The sequence below is a fragment of the Melopsittacus undulatus genome, chromosome 2, assembly GCF_012275295.1.
Source record: "Melopsittacus undulatus isolate bMelUnd1 chromosome 2, bMelUnd1.mat.Z, whole genome shotgun sequence".
In the NCBI taxonomy this organism is placed as follows: domain Eukaryota; kingdom Metazoa; phylum Chordata; class Aves; order Psittaciformes; family Psittaculidae; genus Melopsittacus; species Melopsittacus undulatus.
Window position 1 is genome coordinate 29312642 of NC_047528.1, and position 24669 is coordinate 29337310.

The 24669-nt window shown below is 41.0% G+C and overlaps 1 protein-coding gene across 2 annotated transcripts in view; it reads left to right on the forward strand.

Moving 5' to 3' along the window:
- Positions 1-1606: 1606 nt before the first annotated feature.
- The window catches only part of TSC22D1 (TSC22 domain family member 1), a 94828-nt gene continuing 71765 nt past the window's right edge, over positions 1607-24669 (forward strand). The window contains exons 1-2 of one of the 2 annotated variants that reach the window (XM_034060236.1): positions 1607-2056; positions 2683-5543. In XM_034060236.1, the coding sequence (XP_033916127.1) occupies positions 2716-5543 (2828 nt within the window). In that variant the 5' untranslated portion in view covers positions 1607-2056; positions 2683-2715. Of the gene's footprint in view, positions 2057-2673; positions 5544-24669 lie in introns of those variants that run through there. The other variant, XM_005147685.3, reaches the window with a different exon arrangement.

Here is a 24669-nt window from a genome sequence, read left to right on the forward strand (position 1 = left end):
TAAGAACTCTCTAATGACTCAGCTAAATGATATAATACCTTGGACTCTCACTACTCTTCTCCCGTTATAGCTCTAATACTCTTCATGATGTACTTAAATATGCACTGCAGCAAACTGCAAACCTTGATCTTTTTCTCCTATACCTTACTGACTGTCCTAACCAGTGAGCTTCACAGTTTACAGAATCAGCCTGAGCCAGTCAAGTCCTGTGAGCATTTTATTGTTCCATGCAAATCAGACAGTTCAAAGTGGTGATTTGAGACCTCCACAAGCTCAAGGATGTGTGTGTTTGGAGACAAAGGTGTGCTGCCAGGAGGTGAGAACATGAGCAGCTTTCTGGGCACTGGTGCACACCAGGCTGCTGGAGAAAAAGGGGGAGAGAGCACAAACCTGTACCCGTCTTTGTAAGAATGTGGGAAACCCAATTAATTTCACTCTGAAAAAGAGCCCCTGGAGAGGGTCTTCTTGATGGGACAGGCGCCGTAACGCTGATGGTGAGAATGTTGGGTTTGTGCAGCCATAAGATACCTGCCTACCTGCTGGGCAGCTGTGTGTGCGTGCCAACAGCTGCAAGGACATGAAGGAAACCCTGGCAGACATGCACACACCGAGCATCTTCAGGGATCTCATGGGCATTGCTCTGCAATGAGAAGCTCAGTTTGTGACCAGGGAGACCTGCCATGGTGGGCACATCAAGCTTTGCCATTTGGCTCTGGAGAAGCCCACACGGTCTCTCTTGCCCTGTGGGGTGCTGGCACTGAAAGAATGTGGAAGGTCGATATATTTCACCTCAATTCTATTTAGCAACTTGAAAATCCCGTTGAACAGCAGCATTTTTAGAGCAGCTCTCCGGTGCTTTCCCTCTCATCCGAAGCTGCTTCTCACACACACGTGTCCCTTGTGAATGCAGATGAACGATTTCACCTGACCCGCCGGGCACCGTTGCCCCCGCCACTGGGACCACACCTCCTGCCCTGACAGGGGCTGAGCGCGGACTGCGCCTGGGGTCGGGGATGCGCGGCGGCCATTTCGGGGCGTGAGGGGAGTCACCCGCCGCGACCCCCGCCGGGGGACGGGGAAACACAAAGGGAAAGGCAGCTTCCGAAAGAGGCACCCCCGCTTTCCCCGTGCGCGGGGGAAGGAACGGGCAGGAATATTCTGGACCGAGGGAGGGGAGGAAGGAGAAGGCGATGAATAACTTGAATAAATCTGCAACGGAGCTGAAGCGAGGGGGAGGGAGGCGGCAGCAGGTCATGTGAGGCACAGTCATGCTGCGGGCCCGAAGGAGAGGCAGAGAGGGGCAGCCGGGGGAAAGGAAAGACGGACCTAGAGAGGGAGGAAGCCCTGCGCCCGCCCGGCACCCCCTACCCACCCCGGAGTGCCGCCACGCGGGGATATCCCCCCCCCCCCCTTCCCCCTCCACGGGCTCGGCGCCGCTCGGCAATTTCCGCCACGCGAACCGAACCTATTTCCGCCAGGCTCGGCCAGACGGGCTTTATGTCTGCCAGCGGGGCGCGCATGCGCGCGGACCGCCGCCATCTTACGTTGTCTCTCGCCCGCCCTCCCCTTTAGCGAGCATTCCCCTCCCCCAGCAGCCCGCGCAGCGCCCTCCTCCAGCGCTCCGTGAGGAGACGGGGCCGGGCGGGGGACAGACCCGGCGGCAGGGCGGCCGCTACCGAGCCGTGGGGAAGAAAGGACGGGGCAGGCGCACACGCGGGAGGAGGACTGTTCCCAGGCGCGGTGCTGCGGAGGAAGAGCGGGTGCCGCCTGTTATAAAGGGGGAGGAGACGGAGGGGGAAGGAAGAGCGTGCGGAGCGGAGCCTTCTCCAGAGACAGCCAGACACAGAGGGAGGAGAGAGAGAGGCTGCCTGGCTGGCTCCCCCTTCCTCTCTCACTCCTTTTGATGGACTCTCTTGTCGGGTTGCTGCTGCTGCTTTTCTTTTCTCCTTATTCCGTCTTTTTAATACCCAAAATGATTCAGCTCCATGGCTGCCACTGACGGGGATGTCCCTGCCCGGCTCAGCCTGTCGCTGCCGCCCTCCTGTGCGCCAGTCCTGTACGTATCTGCGCTCTTCTACTACTACTACTACAGCAGTGATGGCGAGGGGCGCCGTCCGCCCCGCTGGGCTGCCCTGAGGGCCCGCCGGCTGCCCTCACCCCGCCGAGGAGAAAGAGGCGGTGGCCCGGTGGCGGCCGCCGCGGGGAGGGCGGTTCTGCCGGCTGCCGGCGAGCCACGGGGAGGAAGGGGCTCGCCCCCAGGGCCACCGGCATTTCTTCCGGCCCCTGCCCACCCCCGGGAGAGGCGCAGTCGGTGGGCGGGGGGGTGGCGGCTGAGGCAGGGGGTGGTGGTGGCAATCAAAAGGGGGTGGGGGGCGAGAGGGAGAAAGAAAGTGAATGGCGGAGGATTGAAAGTGTCACATTCAGAGGCGCTAATCTATAGGCGGCGGAGGACCGGTCCTCGCCCCCTCTGTCTCTGGGGGGAGGAGGAGGGGAGGGGGGTGGTTAGCGGCGGTGCCGAGGCTCCTCAGCCCATGCTCTGCGGGAGCCGGGGGGGGGTTGTGCGTGGTTTCTCTCTGCCCTGCCGTGAGCGCAAAGCTAACTGTGCGTGTGTGTGTGTGTGTGTCTGTCTCTCTCCATACCGGGGGATTGCACTCTTAAAATACACCCGATACAATGCACCAGCCTGACTCAGCCGCAGACATTAGTGCTAGGAAGATGGCGCACCCGGCAATGTTTCCTAGAAGGGGTAGCAGCAGTAGCAGCGGCAGCAGCTGCGTTACTGCTCCCACTGCACCAGGTACCGGCGTTGGGAGCGCTGCCCTCTCTGCCGAGGATTATCAGCCACCTCTGCTGGTCCAGCCGCCGCCTCCGTCTCCTGCAGCATCTTCATCAGCGGGTCCACAGCCGACACCACCTCCTCCACAAAGCCTGAACCTCCTTTCGCAGTCTCAGCTCCAGCCACAGCCTCTTGCACAGACTGGAGCTCAAATGAAAAAGAAAAGTGGCTTCCAAATCACCAGTGTGACCCCTGCTCAAATATCAGCTAGTATGAGCTCTAATAACAGCATAGCTGAGGATACAGAAAGCTACGATGATCTGGATGAGTCCCACACTGAAGATCTGTCATCTTCTGAAATTTTGGATGTTTCTTTATCCAGGGCCACTGACTTGGGAGAACCTGAGAGGAGCTCCTCTGAAGAGACTTTAAATAACTTCCAAGAGGCAGAGACTCCTGGGGCTGTTTCTCCAAACCAGCCCCATCTTCCTCAGCAGCATGCTCCTCTGCCTCATCACCCACAGCAAAGTGTTGTGATCAATGGAAGTGTTCACCCCCATCATGTTCATCACCACCACCATCTTCACCACCACCATCATGGGCACCACCATCCGTCGCATCCTGGGGTGGGCAGTGCCCCAGTTTCTGGAGGACCACCTCCCAGTCCATCATTTAGAAAACTATCAACAACTGGAAGCTCTGACAATGTTATATCAACTGCACCAGTTTCTGCTGCATCATCCACTGGTTCCCCGGCATCTGTCGTGTCTAATATCCGCACTACAAGTACTCCTGGCAATTTAGGTGTAAGTCCTGCTACTGGAACTAGTACCTTAAATAATATGGGTAGTGGTAGTTCTGGTGTGGCAAGCGGCGTGATTGGTACTATAAACTTGAGCAACATCACGAGTACTGCTAATGTAAATGCTTTGTCTGGAACTGGCAGCAATGTTAATGTGAATATCTTGAGTGGTGTTGGCAATGGTACGAGTGCTTCCTCTAGTGTCATTAGCAATGTTACTAATCCAACTGCAGGAATGGCAGTGGGATCAAGCCAGCAGCAGCCTGCATCTGGCACGTCAAGGTTTAGGGTTGTAAAATTAGATTCTAGTTCTGAACCTTTCAAAAAAGGTAGATGGACATGCACTGAATTCTATGATAAAGAAAACACCGTTGCAGTTTCAGAAGGAGTAGCAGTAAACAAAGCAGTAGAGACAATAAAACAAAACCCGCTTGAAGTGACTTCTGAAAGGGAGAGCACCAGTGGGAGTTCTGTTAGCAGCAATGTAAGCACACTGAGTCACTATACAGAAAGTGTGGGAAGTGGAGAAATGGGAGCACCTCCTGTGGTACAGCAGCAAGCATTTCAAGGTGTGGGTCCGCAGCAGATGGATTTTAGCAGTGCTGCTTCTCCGGCAATTCCAGCATCAAGTATACCACAGAGTGTTTCTCAATCCCAGCTTGCACAAGTCCAGCTGCATTCTCAAGAAGTAAACTATCCACAGCAGAAGCCAGGGGTCCAGCCTCCTGCACAGGCCAGTCTAACCACTGTTACTGGGGTTCAGCCAGCCCCAGTTAATATATTAGGTGTATCCCCATCTATGGGCCACCAGCAACCTGGCATTCAAAGTATGGCTCAACAGCAGCTACCGTATTCTCAGCCGACGCCGCCTGTGCAGACTTTGCCAGTTGTGCAGCAGCAGCAGTTGCAGTATGGACAACAGCAGCAGCAGCAACAGACAGTTGCTACACAGATGGCCGCAGGTCATGTTAAGTCGATGAACCAAAACTCTGTGACGGGGCCTGTGCCAGACTACATTCAGCATCAGCAGATCCTTCAGACTCCAGCCCCTGCCATGCAGCCTAGTGCTACAGGAGTAGGAGCAGGGCAACCGGTTCCTGTTGCCCAGGCACAGGGCATGCAGCCTTCAGTACAAGCACATCCAGCCGCTGCCCCAGCTCAGCCTGTTGCACATGCTCCAGCAGCAATACCAGCTGTAGGTGCCAGTGGTCAAATGCTGAATGTTGGGCAGCAAGGGAGTGTAGCTGCTGTGGTGCAACCACCATCTGCTGCAAACCAAATTCCACCTCCAGTTATGCCGTCAACGGCTGCTCCTCCATCTTCACAAGTAGTGCAGCCTGTGCAGACAGGAATAATGCAGCAGGGATTACAGGCTAGTGCTTCAGGCCTTCCTCAGCAAATGGTCATTGCTCAGCAAAGCACTTTGTTACCTGTACAGCCACAGGCACAAGGAGTGGAATCTGTCGTCCAAGGGATGACTGGCCAGCAGCTGCCTGCGGTTAGCCCTATACCTTCTGCTAGTACTGTTCCCGCACCAAGTCAAGCTGGTTCAGCTGTGCCTCCTGGCATACCTTCTGCTTCTATAGGTTTGGGACAGCCACAGAACATAGCACAAACTTCGGCTGTGCAGAATGGGAATTTGTCTCAAAGTGTTAGTCAGCCTCCCTTGATATCAACAAGTATAGGTATGCCAGTGGCACAGAGTGTGCCACAGCAGATGCCGCTAAGCTCTACCCAGTTCCCTGCACAATCACTAGCTCAGTCCGTTGTAAGCCAAATTGAAGATGGCAGACGCCCTACAGAGCCTTCCTTGGTGGGTTTACCTCAAGCTGCCAGTGGAGAGAGTGGTGTTGGAACATCAGCCGTTTCTGACAGTGGTAGCAGCAACGTGCCATCCTCTGCTTCCCTCTTTCCACTGAAGGTGCTGCCATTGACGACACCTCTTGTAGATGGTGAGGATGAAAGGTAAGACTGCTTGTAACTTTATTAAAGATAGATTGCCTGATAGTTTGTTTTGCACTAACTTGCAGGTCTCTTTACAGCCATTCTGTGAAATGAAGCAGTGTGATGTTCATGTCTTATTAGAGATATTATTTCTCAGGTCCCAGCACATGTAGGTATTATATTAAAAGACTTGTTTTTCTCTTGAAGGGGTGGGTTGTATTGATTATGCTCTGAAACTACTGCGTGGGTAAATTGTGTTTAACAATCTCTGACAGTGTGTGTATTCCCATTGTATAGAGGAAGACAAAAGAATACTGTGGAATGTGGGTATGATAGTAGTGATTCTAGTTTAGATTATTTATTATATTGAAATAATATTTATTCTTAGGGTTTGGGGTTTCATATATATTTTTTTTACAAGCCTGGACTTCATCCTGCTTCAGATTATCTTTTTCAAGTATTGCCTTTACTCAGGTTGAACCAGTTGTGAGTCTGTGGTGTATGTAGAAACCTTCTCTTTGACAGCCAAGCGACACTTTAGGCTAATGAGTATGGTGGGAAAAGGGAGGTTCAGCCACACTGTTGTGGCTCTGTAAATTGAACTTGGGGCACTTTTGGTCTTGGTGGTTTTGCTTCAAAGCATTAATCCATTGTGAGAGCCGCTCAGGCCTGTGGAGGAGTGGTGAGCCTTTGATCTGGTGCACTGATTCTCTGCAGTCACAGTAAGAAACTGTACAAGTTCTCCCACTTGCACTTTTTCAGATAAATGACCAATCTGGTCCTAGTAGTATGTGCACATCAATAGTCTTATTTCTTTCGCAGTGTTTGCAGAGAAGCTGTGTCAGCTGTGAAAGGTCCTTGCATGTGCAGGCTGAAGTGATCTGAACAGTGGTTCTAGAGTGCAATTCGTTGATATTAATTACATGTGGAAATTTCTCACTGATTGAGGATCTCTTGTGACACACATTTACAAATGGACAGCAATATTGTGGTGGTTCTTCCAGAGAACTTGTCTAAGCACCAGCATTGTTAATAGAAGTAACTTTCAGGTAAACGACTTGTCTTGAGAATGTGGGAGAGGAGAGAAAAGAAAATCTGAAGACTTGGGGGGGGGAGGGAGGAATAAGGTAGTAAACACCTACATGGAAGGGAAAATGCGATAGCCATGGGAGGTGAAGTGCTTCTTAACTATCATTTTGGTGCTATATCTTAAGTCAGGAGTAATATCAGTGGCCAAATTTTATTTAAAAAAAAAACAAAAACAAACCAAAACAGGTTGCTGGGAGAGGCTTGAATCTTACTGTTGAAAATACTAATTCTATCAGCAGTCTCTGATTATGTTGATCATGAGGTGTTGACTGCCTTAGTGGCTTTCATCATGTCTTTCTAAGATGCCAGAGAGCTATAATGAGTAGCAGCTTGTCTTCCAGAAGTGCTAGAAGACAAGTCACAACACTGTTTCTTTCTGATTGTTTTTTAGTCAATAAGTATGTGAAGGTGGTAGAAGACAGATTGAGGTGTTAAAGCCCACAGTATCACCAGTATGCTACTAACAGTGATTTTCTCAAATATTTTTTCATTTTCCTTCCTTTGATCTTTTTACAGCAGGACAGTAATTCTGCTCTTCATGTGTCCTGTTTGTGGTTGGTGGTGTTTTGTGTGTTGCTGTTTTTTTTCTAACCAAGCATCCAACCAAAGCTCCTTAAGCTTTCAGTGTTGAGTAAGAGGATCATAAGCTCATTGATACTCATTGTTTTGGAAAATGACATCTAGCATGTGACTGTACCCTGATTTTAAGAGCATATGTTAGCTGTTTGTCACGATTGGTAGTTTTTCCAGAATACTTAAATCCCTCAGGGTAACAATAGCCAGAAATACCTTCTTCCTCTGTTATTTAGCTAGCCAAAGATCACGTCCTTTCTTCTCCCATGCGCGTTGTGTCTTTGTGCAATCTGTCATCTCCAGGTAGACTGTGCTTTTGTTTAGCTGCTGTTGGAAAATCATTTAGATTCTTTATGCAGAGCAGGATATGCCTCTATTAAATGGAGACCAAAAATAATTGTGGGGTTTTTGCATGGCAGTAGTGGTCAGGTCACTTGTGTACAATCAGATAATTTACAGCAGCAGTTCTCCCTGTATATGTGTAACATTAAAAACTTAGTGCTGTTGCTTCTGTTTCCTGTTCCATGGGATGACAGGGCAAGGTATTGTGATCTTGACTGGAATTTCTTTTGGTCGGGAGCTTAGACCTTATTGCTCGCTAAAGGTAGTGCAAGCTATGCTGTTCTGCTTGGCCTCTCACTTCTCTGGCCACTGGATTTCTCTAACTAGAGTTCTCTAGAAAGAGAAATTTTTGTTAGACTATTCCCTCTTCTACAGGAGATAAAAGATAATGAATTGTAGAAGTATATAAACATTTAAGAAGCAGGTATACTGTAAACATGTAAAATCCTCATTTCTCTGTATCATGTGCATACACATATATACATCACTGAAGATTTATATCAATACATCTCCAGTGGTTATAAACCTGGCAAGGGAGAAGGTAGAAGAAAGAAGTAAGTGATGACATAATTGGGCCAGTGAAGAAGCTGTAAAATTCCATATAGTGTGCCTTTGAAAAAGCAGCTGACCCATGTAATGCCTTGTTTAGATTAACTCCCAGCTTTCCTTAAACCTGCATATAATTGTGTTTAAAGATGTGCCAGTATCATTAAGATTTTAGCTCTGTTCAGTTTTTTGAACACCATTTGCAGCTCTTTCTATGCCTGTTATCAGGGCATATCCGCGTTTTAAATACAGGCAGTGTGGAGTGTATCCTCTTTGAAAACTGTAACCTTTAATTTCCCCAGTATGAATGATCCTTTAATATCTCTTTATTTCAAGTCATAGTAAAGATGAACAAAAAAGGAGCTGCTTGGCAGAATGCTGTATGGAAAATTAATTTACAAACTTCATTAAAGGGAGGATACAAATAATACTGTTAATTTCTGTATTTAAAAAACAAAGCAAAACAACCCAACCAAAAAAACAAATGCAAAGAAAACCCCCACCCCTAGTTCTCCTGACTAGTCTGTCCTCAGCTTGTAGGGTATGCCATAAATATTTGTATGCTTGTAGATTCATCCTCTATTCTAATATTTCCATCTGCAAAAATGGAGGTCACTTTCTATTTTCTTAGCTTGAATCATGTTATGGACTCATTTTAGTGTGTGATTCTCATATAGTTTCTTGGTTTTGCATTAGTTACCTTGATTTATTATTAAATCCTCTCAATTTTAGATATGGTCTTTTCAGCTTAGTATTTCATCTCTAGAACTGTATAAAAGGAAATTTTTTATGCTTTTGAAACTTAAATATGGGGAAATACTTATATTGCAGAGAATTCTTTCATATATTTATAGTTAATGTTTCAAAATCAGTTTTGTATCTCTCCTAGACTATACTTGATTGTGCTTTGGATGCTTGCAGTAAGATTTTGTACAGACTTGTATAAGTCTTAAATTACCTGTGAGGTAAAAACTTAAAATCTGTATTTTGCAGCATTTATAAAGGCTGCTCTAACTGAATTATTTTTACTTAATCTCAAATGTTGTTTATCATTACTCAAAGCAGGTTTTGTGAATGAAGGATAAGACAGCTAATAACTGCCTCCCTGTCCTTGACAGCATTTTCCATGGAGTTGCTTTCATTCTTTAGTCTGATGCAAGATTTTTTTTTTCACCTGTTTGTGCATTTCATCCAACAGTGAATCAAAACAGAGGAGGAAAAGGTGATGATAAACACAGAAAACTGCCATAGAGATATTCTTTATTATCTGACAATCTCACAATTGTATTTTTCAAGAGAAATTTTTATTGGTAGATCCCTTTACAGCTAGATGAAGCAAGAGTAGAGGGAATGCTTTCAGTATGGGGTGTATGTTATAGCTTGTTACTAAGTCTGTGGAAGGGCTGGAAGACTAAAGCTGAATGTGAGAATTGAAAGACTTGTGAACAGCCTTTGAGAATCTCTAGTAGTAGTAACTAGTAGTATTTTAACTTGTAAAGCAAGAATACAGTCAGGAAACTGGATCAATTTTCATCATGTATGTGAGTAGTAGGAAGGGTGAACAGGTGCAGATGAGATTTTTACAGCTGTAGCAGTACTTTCCGAAGATCTTAATAAGATGTGGCAAACGTATTAAAGTAGACCTGGAAATTTCAGTTGAATGTTATTTTTGATGTACTTTTTTTTCCTCCAAGCTGTTTCAGAGTTTATATGGGCTTTTTGTTTGCTGTAGGTCTTACTTCTGTATATATGATGAAAAAGGGAGGTACTTCTAGAAGATACTTCAAAACAAAGGATTTATGGTGGCTTAGTATAGGTGGTGGTGTTTCTCTAGTTGCATCCTAGGGGCAGTGTTGCTATTCTCCATTTTTCAGGTTTTAAACTTGTTTCAGAGTTGTGCCACCAATTTGAAAATTGCATAAATTGAGTTCAGAAAGTCTCTTCATATCTTCAATTTAGCTATTTACAGAAGTTGAAAACATGGTTACCCTCAGTAATGACAAGTCACATGAATAAAAAGAGAGTGCTTTGTCAAAGAAAATGTGGTTGCTGTTGTGTCATGCTGAGAAGTCCAGCTTCTCATGTCATCCGAGGAAATAAAATACCTGCTGTTGGTGGAATCGACTTTCAGCTCTCTGCTCCAAGTAAAGAACAATATAGAATTTAGGGCCTGCACCTTGTGTATCTGCTGGCCAAATGTAGGTGCCAATAACTGTTTGAATGGACCTTTTTCTGATATCTTTTATAGATGTGTTCTCTGCATGCCATGGTGTACCTTGAACTAAGGATTGCTACACTGCTTGGTATTGCATTGTTTTTTAAAGATAGGAAGAATTCAGGTTTCAGAGGTTTATAAAAGGAGTAGTTTAGCACTTAAGGCAGATTGTTGTAGCTGCTGAGAAATGTATCTCTCTAGCTGATAACGTGATTTTCAGAAAATGTTCCTCAGCACTGCAGCTGTGGCTGCTCTTTGGAAATGGTCAGTGTATAAGCAGACTAAATCATCGATGTATGTGTACATAAAAACAAAAGGTTTAAAAATATTTCATGTTGAAAAGCAACCTTTGTTACTGTTACAAGATTTGTATTCTTTACAGGCTAATCTGGAAATCAGAATTATCTGTTTGTTAGTCTGTGTATTGGTAGTGAAGTGTTCCAGCCTTTAGAAATTACTGTGATCTTGATAATGCCACAACAGAGTAATGACCGTAGCAGTCAGTAGGAAGCTAACAAAGTTTTGAGAATGGGAGGGGAAAAGAATAATATCACCTCTGTCCTCGGCAAAAATCCCAAAACCCAACCCCCCTGAAATGTTAATGTATCTTGTTTAAGTGTACGTAGACATATGGATAGCATACCCGTGTGTCAGAACCCCACCTATAATAATGCTGTGCACTTCACAGAGTGTAATAAGTACGTCTTTTCAAATCTATCTTTCAGCTTAAGAAGTAGCTCAAGTTGTAAACAACAATAGTGCTAGTAAAGTCCTTTTAAAAGAAAGGACTACACATACCTGGTTATCAATGTAGTAATAGCAAGTGTATACTTGCTATGACCTTTTGGGGAACAATTTGTGACCTGGATTTGCAGATGGGTGTAGGTGAAATGTAAAAATCCAGAAGAGAACGATGTGTCTGTTCTCATTGATTTAATGCACTGGTTCTCTTTTTGATTAATTTATGAGACTAAAATGTACTGTGTATAATATGTATTGTATTTCAACAAGTGACTGAAAAAAATTTTTTTAAAGTGGGCCTATACCTTTCATTTACTGCACTCAGGCCACCAAAGGCAATGCTATTAAGGAAGAGCATGCTTTAACAGCAAGCTAAGCAGGGACTAAGGGTAAGATTATTCAGTAAATTATTTCATGGTAATGATCACTGTAAATAAGGAACTAGTTTATTCTCGATGTTGTACCAGAAACCATAGCCTAAAGCTAAAATGGAACTAACTCTTGAGTGACTAGAGATACCACTTTATTTCTTTTAGCCTGTTCTAAAGCATTCACAGCTAGGAACTGCATGATGGAAGTGCCGTATAATTATGGTATTGAACTGGAGCACCTGATCATCCTTTTGGCTTTAATGTCTCACGACGCTTTAACTCTTGCTGTGCCTTTAAAATTTTCTAACAAAGATAGTAAATGTTCCACACTCAGCTGTGGTGTAGAAACCCTTATCAGCTCATTTTGTGCAAGCCTCCAAGCACCTATAGCGCATTGTTGGTGTCTGATGCAGGATTTGGGTAGTGGTTGCAGTTATATGGAGGAGTCTTCATTTTCCACTGAAGCTAGATAGACTTTCTCATGAGAGAGATTTAGAGGTTATAAATGTTTGGCAGGCAGGGATTTTAATGATCCCATACGTGCAAATGCTAGAGTATTGGCTGTGGTAGTTCAGTGTTGGTTACCTCATGAATTTGTTAGTACCCACTGAATGAGGACTTCTGTCTTGGGTGCTGTGTAGAGGTCAAGAATGGGGCTCATAATAGTTCAAATGCAATATTATGCTTTAATAACTAAATGAAATTTAATTAATTTTTTTTTGCACTTGCAAAGTAAGATCTTGAACACTTTTTAAGGTAAAAAAGTCTCGCTAAACTGGTTCACCATTTTCTTTACAATTTCTTTAAATTATTTTGGTGTCATTTTTCATATGTCAGGAATTACTCCTTTTTTTAATTTTTTTTCTACTCTACGGTCTTAAGTTACGCTTATGGGTCTTGACTTCAGCTGTTTTAACCTTTATTTTTTAATAATTCAGTTAGTAATTTTCCAGACTTTTCGCTAGTCTTTTTATCATAATATTGAAAGTTAAAATGTACATTCAGCCTAAACATTACTTCTGTATATTTAAAATAATGCTATACAGATTATTTAAAAAAACCCACCGCAACAACAAGAAAATAATTTGAATGGGGCTCTGTAAAAGCAGGAATATGTTTCAGTCTGAGCATTGCTCCATATGTGCTTCATATATGAAGCCAAACATTCACCACTCAGCTAAGTGTGAAAAACTCACATGTAGTAGGTATGTATGTCTGTATTTGGCCACTTAGGCCAATGTGTGTTGTCATGTTTTTTCTTTGTATTTGTGTTCATACTACTGTTTTTGAGATGTTCAGTGTTGGTGGAACTTCATTATTAAGTACCTTTGACAGTCAGGAGACATGTTTTAAGTGTCATAGGCATTCAGGCTTGAAGTAATTTTGTCAGCTTGTTTCCTCTTGCAGTGCGCGGTTAGGGATGGTCCAGAACAGTTTAAGCTCTGTTGTTTAGCAGAGAATGGCTACCTAAACAAACCACTCTACAATTAACCTTCCTTGCTGGGGTTGTACAAACTGCAGTGGATACAGGGTAGGAAGAAGTAAAGCAGTTTGAGGTTTTGTTTATCATCAAGGATTAGAAATTCAACACATTTTTTAAGGTGACTGTAATCTTTGAATAACAACAAATGTAGGTACCACTGATGCTTTTTTTTTTAATGACTCAGAAAACTGTGCTTCATATTTAATAAAACTTATGGAGTATCTTGATCAGCTGTTTATATACTTTTGAATAACCCATTCTTTTAAATACAGTGGAGGAGTACAGTTTTATAAATTGCTGAAACAGGCAGCAGAATATCCCATAAGTTTAGACATAACAAAGATAGGAAAGGTCCCACAGCCTCTTTTAGACTTAACAAAGGTATGGAAGGGCCCACAGCCTGTTAAAGCAGTAATTTATAGACAGTGGTTTTGGTAAGGTATAGATTTGTTAACAGCTGGAAGTTGGTTGTGGAGTGTTTTATAATGTCCTGCTTAAGTGTGCTAAACCACTTGGCCAGGCAGATTGTTTGAGCTTGTGTGTGATTTAAATACTTGTCCAGCCTCCTGTTTGTATGTCTTTTGGGGGGGGGGGGGGGGGGGGAGGGGTTGTTCTAATTAGCATGGATATCCAGCAGGAACTTTTCAGGGCTCTGATTTCTTTGTGTGTAATCAAGATTTGAACTTCTCCAGAAGTCATTTAAGCAACAGTATCGAAGTACTGTGCTAAGCACTGGGGACAGTACTGAAAGCTGCTGAAAACGTGGATACATGTTCAACAGTAGCCTTATTAGTGCCTTAATGCATTTAATAATAGATTTTTTTACCACTACACTATAGTTTTTCAAGATGAGTTATGCAGGTAAGATAATTTCAGCTTAGGGTGCTTATTTTTGTTGGTGCATTCCTATAAGATGAGAAGGTGCAAATCAAATGTAAGTTACACCATTTGCAGACGCTGCTCTTTTATTTGACCCATGAGACTATAGATTGCAATAACAGTCCTAGTTACTGGTAACTGAGTGTTAATCTTCTGTGCTTGTGTATCTAGTCAGTAGTTTTTGTAATTGCATAGTGTTAAGTTTCTGAATTTAGCATCTGTTGAGAGTTGCTTGTGCTTGGTTTAGAAATGGTATTTTTTCTTTACATTGTAAACAAATGTATGGTATGGACATAACTTCTAAGGTTTTTCCAGTAACTTTGACCTCCTTGTGCAATACAGAGGGATGAAATCCCTGTCAAGATGAGAAAAAATGTAAATGTCTTTTAAACTTTTTCTGACCTTTGCTTCACCCAGCTCCATCACAGTTGTATATAGAAGACACAGGTAGTGTCTGGCAGACATAACTTACATACAAGAAACTGCAGAAATCAAATAAAGATGCAACCATACTAAATTTGTATTTCTATATATTTAGTGTTGTTACAAGCTTGTAAGGAAGATGGTGATTAAAAGTTAACCTGGTAACTCATGTATGGTTGTTTTCACTTCCTATTGTGACTGCAATTTTGAGATATTTCTCTTTTTAAAGAGGCACAAGTGAAAACTTCTCAGGCAGAATCTAAATTGTGAGTGACTTGTTTGGCATTATATTGCCACTGAGTTGGGGTAAGCATAGTAATAAAAATAACTTCTAGATTTCCTGGAAGATTATTTTCAGCTTAGTAATTTTACTGCATATATATGTCAAAGTATCATAATGTGTTTTTGTACCATGTGAAAAGATTCCATATGTCTCTGAGGAAGCTTTCCTGTGGACTTTAAACAGCATTTTAATTCTTACCTCTAGGTTGACTCTGACAGAAGTGAAATGTTTTTTTCCCTCTAGGGTTTCATGAGGCTTCATGCTGCAATGCCTGCCCTATAGAAAGGCACGTAAGGGAAGCAGAACAACTTAGAATCATAGAATAGTTAGGGTTGGAAAGGAGCTTAAGATCATCTGGGTCCAACCCCCCTGCCATGGGCAGGGACACCTCACACTAAACTTGGGATGTTTCTTGATTGTTGTGTGTGTAGAAATTTGTGCATGGTGTTAGCTGTCATTGTCCCTTTGTCACTTGCAGTATGGGGTTCTCAAACTCTGAGTGTCCCTGAAATCTAGCAAGGATTTTGTAGTAAGAGTTAGTTTATATTCAGCATTCCTCTTTGCTTGTTACAAGCTGTTTAGCGAAAATCTTGACCTGGCCTTAACTTGAAATGTCTGGTGAATATCTTGATTAATTTCTTGATAATTTATTTGGTCTAAAATTCTGAATGCTGCCTATCTATATACGTGTATATAAGAACATACAAGGCTTAGTTCTTTAAAAAAAAAAAAACAACCCCCAGACAACTGAACAAACTTGCTGGTGAGAGAAGGAACAATTGCTGCTCTTATTGTTTCATTTCTTGCATTCATACAAAATAAGATCAAGTAAATGTAAAATAGAAGGAACCATGAGTTAATGTCTACATATTTTAAGTACTTGTTAAATAATTTACTGTAGCAGTCAAATGAATTTGAGGTATAAATGTACCTCTTTAATCTGTTGAATGAGGTTATTATGTTAAGAATGGATCAGCATATTGCACTGCCAAGTGTTTCTTTAGTAGGCCTAATATCCTAAATTGGGTGAAATGGTAAGTTACTCATAAATGTTCAGGGACTGGTGCAGGATGTGCATATGCCTGCATGTTCTGTTCTTTCTTTCCAAGTTTGTGATACTCTTTCCAGTTCCATAATTGCTTGTGAAAGGGAGGAGTTCCCAAGCACATATTTGATTGGAGGGAGAGGTGGGAGGAATGAAAGTGTGAAATGTTTATGATGGTGATTTTGGTTTTCTTCTTTCTTTTTCTGGTGAGGAAAGGGATTTTAATCTTTGAAATGGTATCAGGCATGTGTGTGTTAGAGCCAAGTATATGCAGTTCTTGGCATGACAGCGTCTTCTTATTTATGAGCTGGTAGCTAAAAAGGCCTGGTTGTGAACTGGGGCTCTGCTTTTCTGGCTGCTTTATAACGAAAAGCAGAAAAGGCAATCCTAAAGGACTTGCTGTTTGATGTCCATATAATTTCTGAATTGGTTTTGAAATGGCGATGCTTTAAAGCAGGCAAAATCTTAAATGCTTTTAGTGGTTTCTGAAAAACCAGAGCAGCAAAGCAAGATAGTCTGTCTATTCTTGTAGAGGTATACCCTGTTAATAATGAAGTATACCATCTCTGGAATACTGCTGCATTGAAAATTGAGAGGCTGTTCTGTCATGAAAGCATGGGTTAATCTCTTTTGTAAGGTTTCACAGACTGCTCTTGGGATGTGTAGATTCTTAGTGCTGCTTGTTTATGCTGGAGCATGGTGAAGTAAATGAGCAGTCTTTTTATTTCATTGGAAATTAACATGTAAATGGAAGATGGTGGCTTGCATGAAGATATTTTATAGCTTCCAGAGAGTTCTGTGATCTGTGGAAGAGAGAAAATAAGTAATAACAAGTTACAGCAGGCTGTTGTGGCTAGCAGTACTTACCTTTACTTTTTGCATTTGCCTGACCAGAATCCAATCTCTTGGAATGTTTAATATGTATATTTACTGTCTAAATACTTAAAAGATTTAGAACATGCTTTTCAGTGCCTGTGAAGTTACTGGATAAAAGTGTTTTCTCTTAAAGTATTACAAGCAGTCCTCCAAAGAATTCTGTAAAGGATGTTGAAATTGTGTGAAGCATTTGTAGGTATTTCCAAATAGAGTTTTGTCTTGATATTTTTCTGATGCAAAAATTAAAGCCATGCAAACTTCCCTCTTAATACTTCTGAACTGGGGAGATGTTTAAGGAAGCTTGCGTATTCTAATCGCAGAATATGATAAACTAGATAATTCTTAATGCTCCAGGAACATCTATATTTTACAAATATGTAGAATGTCTTACTCATGTTAATGTTGCAAGAACAAAAAAAAAGAAAACACTGAACACTGGGATAACTTCTTAAATAATGCATGTTGTGTTAGATTGATGATCAAGTCAGATCAATGTAACCATGCAGTTATCCAAAATTCCAAATACCCTTTGTTTAGTGCTTCTATATCGGCTTTAAAAATCCTTTTATTTGGTGAATTTACAGGTATTCTTTAGAATTCCTTCCTCAAAGTTGCTCTTTGAGTCAGATAGCTCTGGAACAGAAGTACTTTCTAGGCACTAGACCTGGTGTCTGTGACATGGGAGAAGGTTGGTATCTTCTGGTTTAAGCCTATAGCCTTTGTGGATGAAGACTAACCTTCCTATGTTTTTGTTCCTGTGATCACTAGACCAGTCATATAGATTACATTCATTGAATAATGCTGCCATGTGGGTTTGCACAATTTTGTTCAGCAGTTGCATGTTTTTCAGCCACTGATTTATGTTTTCTGCTTCTATTGAAAGAGGCAAGGTGTAAAAACAAAGTCCTTACAGAAATCATGAGGTTGCCAGAAAGATCTGCATTTTGCCTCAGAAATAGTTAAAAGAAGTAGTTACCACTGGTAGTCTTGCCTGCCTAAAGTGACCACAAAAGAAATGTATCAAACATAATTGCTGGGAAAAACAGGCTTTTTTTTTTTCCTTTATAAAAGAAGATCTAGGCATGTCTGAATACTATTTAGTTATAGTGTCTGTCAGTGAATGTGACTAGTTTCTGTAGGATTGTCTTTAAGTGATAAACAAAGGTTGTTTGTAATCTCAAACTGGTAAGAAATGGTTTGAAATGCAGTATCTGAAAAGAGATTTGCATGTTTTTTCTGGTGATATAAGCAGCTTTTTTCTCTCTAAGTATATTGATGTTAGTAGTTGAATTAAGATTGCAGAGGCATGAAATGTGAAAATTAAGACTCTCTTCAGTTCTGGCTTTTCTGAAAAATAAAATGAAAGTCATGTATAAAACATGGCAGTGAACCTCTAAAAAGCCAGGATGGTTGCTCTTTGACTTGGCAGCTTGATCTTTAAGGGATATACTTGTGTTAATTCATCTGCTTAAGTAATGGATAACAATAACAGTGAGCTGCTGATGAAGGAAGCTGAATAGAGCCCTGTGGAGAACTTGAAAATCCTGAATTATTTTTTGGAACAGTTTATAGTGGAGATTCTGAACCTTCAGCTTTCTACAAGAAAGGTATTTAGAAACATATGTGCTACTGTTACCATCTATGCAAATTGTTGGGAAGAGATGGAAGAGTTTCTCTCTTTCCTCTTGATGGCTTATAGCTAGAGGCCCACTGCCATAGGAAGAAGTGACTAGTGGAGAAGCATTTTACCACCTGGAGTGGGTTTTGCAGAGTGGCTGGTATGCTGCAGTGGTGTTGGGATGCTGTAAATCCTTGGAAGTGACTGTTCTAATTTATGCTTAACTGCTGAGGCCAGCACCTTCCAGAAGTATAAGTAATAGAAGCAATTGGTTGATGTTAGTTGAAGATTTATGTGCTTAACATTTTATGTGCGTGCAGATAGCATTTTAAGATTTCCTAGTGTATTTGCTTTTCTTGATGTGAACTGTTTGTGTTGTAGCTTCACCGTATTACTGTTTCAAAAGTTTGTTCTGCTCCTTTCCGGATAATGTTGGCAAAAAGCTGTGCAAGTGTTGCAGGGTTCTGCTGCTTGAATTAATGCATTGTGTTTCTAAACCTCAGAATGTGTCTTGCAGTATTCCTGCTTTAGCACTGTGTTGTGTGCATTTTTCATTTTTCTGGTTTGGCTTGGCATCTGCCATTCTTTGTCTAACAACTGCTGATGAATTGTAAATCCTTTGGTTCAGGAAAATAAGGCTGGCTGTTGGTGAGTGAGAAGTAATGAAAGGGGGTAAGAAAAAGGATGGTAATGAGCGAATTAAGTTTTTAACTAAGTTTGGGTGCTGCTAATTCCACTTGTCAGACTGTGGGAAGACCTCTATGTTATTTTGCCTTCTTTATTTTCCTGGAGAGTCACTCTTATCCAGAAGCCCTTTGTGTTTTAAGCTAGGTTTGCTTGCTTGTAGTGTTTGGTGCCAGGAGGAAGTGGAGCCAGTGTTAGGGCCAGTGGCTTTCCTTTTCTCTTACTTCACACATATCTTTAAGTACTGCAAATTGTCTTTTTCTGGTCACTTTTGCTTTCCTAAGGATTTTCCACTCATACCTGCTATTACTGTGGTGAATTAATATGTTTGAGTTAGAAATCTGTTGCCAAATGTGCCACTGTGGTCATTTAGTTTTGGTGTAGACAGCAGATACAAAGCCCAGAATGCCCATTTTGTAAATTAAATGTGCACTTTTAACTCGAGACTTTAAAAACAAAAAGCTAATGAGTTCATGCCTGCTGTGTTGCTGGAGCCTGTCCGACAACATCTCGGAATTCAATTGTGGTGGTGTATTTTTTTATTTTTATTTTTATTTTTTTTATAAATGACTGAAGATGATCTACAGGGATTAGAAGGAATTCAAAGTAATACCTAAATTAAGAAACAAATCTCTAAAGCTGAATGGTAAACCTACATCAGACTTCCAATTGAGACAGTGACTCAGAAGGAGCCTAAAGCTATGATAACACACCCACTTTTTTTGTACTTTAAATTATAAATGAGAACTAGTTCAGAACAAGATCTGGACCTTATGTGCCCTCAAATAATTTGGGAACAGGAGGACATGAGTAAAATTGCCTTGGCTAATTTTAAAGCAGGTTTTTGTCTGTGGAATGTATTGCCACAAGAGTCTGTGGAGGCCTAGAAATTAGCAGCACTTAAAAAGAAATGTGTATGTGTGTGTATGATTATGTTAGAAATCATGCAGAATTATGATAGTACGTGAAAAATTGAATGCCTTTTTTCTTCAGATTTTGTGACTACTTCTAGTGAAATCAGGGAAAGCAAGTACATCTTTGAGCTAGATATGCTGTAGCTGCTACTTTCACCTTTTTTCAGTGACTTGTAGAGTACTTCACGCTGGCAACTGCTGAAGTGAGGATACTGCACCGTACCTCCTTCTTCCAAACAGGAATCAACTACAACTTAAGTTTCTTTTTATTTAACTTTACTGAAAATAGTATTGATGTATGAAGGTAGGAGAGGAAATTGAGTCAAATGGAAAAACAGGTGCAGAAAGTGGCCATACATACCCTTGGGTGTTGCTTGTAGAAATGTGAATGATAGCAATTGATCCATGGCTGCTAAAAGCTAGCTGTGATGCAGTGATGGGTCATGACTTTATGGAGTAGCAAAAGTTCAGAGGTTTTTGCATTTTTAAAGTAGGGAAAGGTGTAACAACTGCCCTACTCTAGCAAAGCACAGGTCAGAAATTAAGATGTCATGTAAGCAGAAACAGGATATTTACAGTTTCATTAACAAAAACACTTGCAATTGTTATTTTGCAGGAAGCTGTTCTCGTGCTTGAAAAATGTAATGGTCAGCACAGCAATGGCTGAAAAGAGCATTTTGGATGCTATAGCACTGGCGTTACAGTCCCATTGGCGAACATCCAGGAGGCCTGTAAAAAAAAATGCTTTAAATGTTAAACAAAGCTTCAAAAGGCAGCTTCTGATGGCTATACTCTCTAGAATTTATAAATGGTATGCCTATTTAACAAGATACTGGAGAGTGAGCTAAAAGTTCCATCAAGACACACTAGATAGCAACAATTCTTATTGGCAGTGCAAAATAATTAAATATAGGAACACATGTAGGGCAGCTAGTTGTGAAGAATAACTGAAGTTGTACAGAGTATATTGGTAGCTGTACCAGTGAGGTAAAAAGAAATGAACTTCAACAGCTGACTTTTCCTCTTCTCCCTGCTTGTGTATTTTCAAATGTTTGGTTGTATGTCAGGATATACTGTAGGCCTTTCTTGGTCAGTTCTTCATAACAGCTAAATATGTTTGCATGTTTGTGATGGAATTGAAGTATGTTGTTTGTCCTTTTGCAGGATACTGCAGGTAGGAGGAGGAGGAGGGATGGACTTTAGCAGCTTCTTTGCCTGCTTCTGCCAAGAGTCACCCCTGGTAGTTGCATCCTGCCCCAGGGGAGGAAAGATGCCTTCTGTTGTGATAACCTCTCTTAGAGTGTCTGTGGATAACTCCATTAGCTCTTGCTAATGAATAAATAGGCAAGTAGCAAGCACTTGAAATTGCCAGCTTCTCAGTTTTACTGCTGCCTACAAAGGACTTTGGATAAAAGATTTGAAATGCTTTCTGCGTTTCCCCTTCCCATTTTCAGATAAATGCTGCTGGTAAAGTTGCTCTGAACTGTCTTCACAGTAAAAAAAAAAACAAACCAACAAACCAAAAACCAACAAAGAAAGAAACAACAAAAAAACCCCAAACCCTCCAAAACAAATGAAAAACCCCACCGAAACCAAACAAAAAAAAAACTACCAAAAACCAAACAAATAATAAAAAAAAATGAGAAGAGAACAGGATATTTTGGCTCAATTCATGCCTGTGTGGGTACATTTGCAAACAGGGCATTAATAGTACTGTAAAGAGTGTTGCCAGGACTCCAAGGTCTGACATATTTTCAAAACATTCCCTCATCAAAGTACATTAAATGAGTAACACTAGTGAGGAATTTCACTTTATGCTACTACTAAATTCTGGAGCATGTTTTTCAGGACTTTCAGATTTCTGCAGTCGGTGGTGTATCTGATGCTCTGCAGATCAGCAAGCACGTCGGAGGTCACTAAGCCCTAAAGGAGACAAGTAATCTACTTAGGGTATTTTTTTTCTGACTTTATTTAGAACTTTTGGTTTGTAATATATTGAAAGTAGCTTACTTTGTATTTCTGTGTTCATCCATCCAGCAGCAGAATAAAATGTGCATATCTTGTGCAATCTACAAATAAATGTTTTACTTAACGAACTTTTACTTATGGGAAGGACTTAAGTCAAAACCTGGAATAAGACAAACCCCAGGTACCGTATCTGTCTGTTTCTCTCCTTTTATCATATGGCTGTTGGCTGAACATTAGTGTTGTATTTGATCTACAGCAAATACAGGAATCCTATTTTAGAAGCTGGAGGAGTCTGCAGACTTTCCAGGTGTTATACTTGGTCTTTGGAGAGGATGTTTGATTAGATTTTAAGGCAGTGTGATGTGGATTATACAACAATAATGCAATTATGTTGCAGGTTAGCAGTGGAATGAGTAATAAATCAGATGCAGGAAGCCTGTTGATCTTGTTTTAATCATGAAAAGTTTGGCAAAGCTTACTCTTTTTAATTCTTAAGTTAATCACATTAACTAAGGCCAATAAATTACTTTTAACATTTTCAAGATATCAGGTACAAACTGTCTCATATGTTCCTCATTGGCTGCAACATCAGGTAGTATTGGAGGGTATTATTGGCTTAAAATACAAAATTCAAAAAAGAGTGTAATACACTCCAAGTCATTGCACAGCATGTCTAATGTATAAAACCAGTTAGCAAATGTGAGTTTGCTTAGTGTTAGTGCCTTGGCATGGGTTTCTGTATTTAATCCATTTTCTTGTCTGTAACCTGGTTTATGTAGTAAGTTCATCTAAACTTATCTTTCCTGTGCCTTGATGAAGTGTCTTCAATATGAGATTATAAACTGCTGCGTAACAGTAAAATAGGATTAGCCAAGTGTTCTGTTTATACTTTACTACTGTCCAGGAAACTTATTTCTTTCTCATGCTAGATGTGTTTGAAATTTGCATCATGTTGTGTAGGTGATAGTGTAAAATGCTGTGTTCATGTGAACACAAAGGTGATGAATTAATTGTTCAGTTAGTTTTGAGTATCTTGCACTTCTCTGGGAATGGGCGCAACATTGTTGGAAGTGGAATGAAATACCCATAAAGGAATAAATGTTAGTGCCTGCCATGTGCCATATCGTCCTCATATATATGAGAACAGACATGAGTATCTTGCATTCTTGGAGGATAAAGTGTGTGCTAAAAATTGGGGAGGAGGATACAGCCACATGGAAAAACTACTTATGTGTAGCTTTACGCTTTAAGAAAATGTACCTGACCCTCTCTAATATAACTTTATCTCTTAAAGCATCCTATCAGAAAGGGGTCTGAAGAAGTTAGTGACTTCATTGGTCTGTGGGGGTTATTTTGCACTTGTTCTGTGTCATGATAAAGACAGCTATTTGTATATTGCTGAGCAATGCAGGACAGCAGGGCCTTTGAAGATCAGGACTATAAGCTTAGCTGCAGGGGAAATTTCCTATGCTCATGAAGGTGGTTAAGTAGCCAAAATACAGGACAAAGAAGGGGTTCTGATAATCAAGACTGAAAGGAATATGTTCCTATGAAAGAAATATTTTGGTGAGGAATGTTTATTAACGCTTGTGGGTGAGGAGAGGCTGGTAGGAAAATAAAGCCAAATCCACTGACTAAATATATCTTCTTCCTTCAGATACTAGTGTGTGATTGGTTTAGCCCTTTGTTTTGAGCTGCTGTATTTGGTATGTTCAAGTTTGTCTAATTAGAGTGTCAAGCTCCTTTTTCAGAAGCGTTTTGCACACTCATTGACTAGGGCTTTTTTGCTGATCTTCTAAGCATTAATCTTTTATCTTCCATATTTATGGTACTGTGCATGTAGGAATTCTATATGTATTGTGCTGCTTCCTGCATGCAACAGTATATGCCTACGATGAACAACTCAACAGTATAAGAGCCTAAACCGAAAAACCCACGTAATTCTGTAGGACACTGGCTGCTGGGTTGGATAAGTTTATAAATCTAATTAGTCTAATAACTTAATGCCAGCAATTTTAGTAGGTACCTTTTGCAAAACTGTTATGCAATCTGTGATGATTTCAGTGTGTTTGAAGAATGCAATATTGGTTAATAGGCTGTGGGGATGGATGGAATGGTATTGCTGCTGGATCAGGGCTTAAGATAAGGTGTTCCTGCTATGCTACTTAGTTTTAAGCAGTTAATAAAAGGAGTTAATTGTTAACTTTATTTTGCCTTTGAAAAGAATTGTCACTGCTGTTTGTATTTTGGAAATGATCACACTTTTGTAATTAGGGGTTTGAGACTAATAGAAGGCAGTGATGAAATGGATTGCCAAGTTTCTGGTACTGCTGAGTATTTAGATACTTTGATTTGGTTAATTGATGTGGCTTAAATACTTTTTAAAACCGTATATCAAAATGGTATCAAAGTTCTTTAAAAAATGAATCATGTAAGCAGAGTGAGGATGAAGACAAAGCTCAGGGAAAAATATAAGGAAGCTAGGAAAGCTTGGTGCATAATTTGTACTGTGTAAATTTTTTTGAAATCAGTGACTCCTGATGTCAGTGCCCTTAAAAAAGGCAAAAGAGAACAGAAACACTTGAATGTAATACAGATCTCTGGAAAAATCACTACTTATATTAGTGACAACTTTAAAATAGGAACTGCTAAAATCCAGAAGCCAAATACCAGATGGAAAAGTAGAAATTCAGTGATAGTGTTTACTGATTATTCATTGGAACTAGATTGAAATGCAAGAATATTTGCATTGTTTGAAGTTCATATGAAAAAGATGAACTATTCTAAGGGCAGTAAACCTGATTCAGATACTGATTGTCTGATCCCACATGCTTTTCAGTTGCCACACAAAAGACCCTTACATTGCATTCCAACATCAAAACAAGCTCTTAAATGCTTTTGTTTGTGCTGATAGTTTTCATCCTCTGAAGGCTAATATAATCAGTTCAAATAATTAGCTGTGTAATAGAAAGCCTGCTTAATTAAAAAAGTCCCAACACCTGAGGCTTAATGCATGAAAGTCCCAGCTGTGGAGGGCAATGGACAAACAAATCTTTTCCCTAACTCTTTAATTGATACTTGATCATTCTTGTAATCC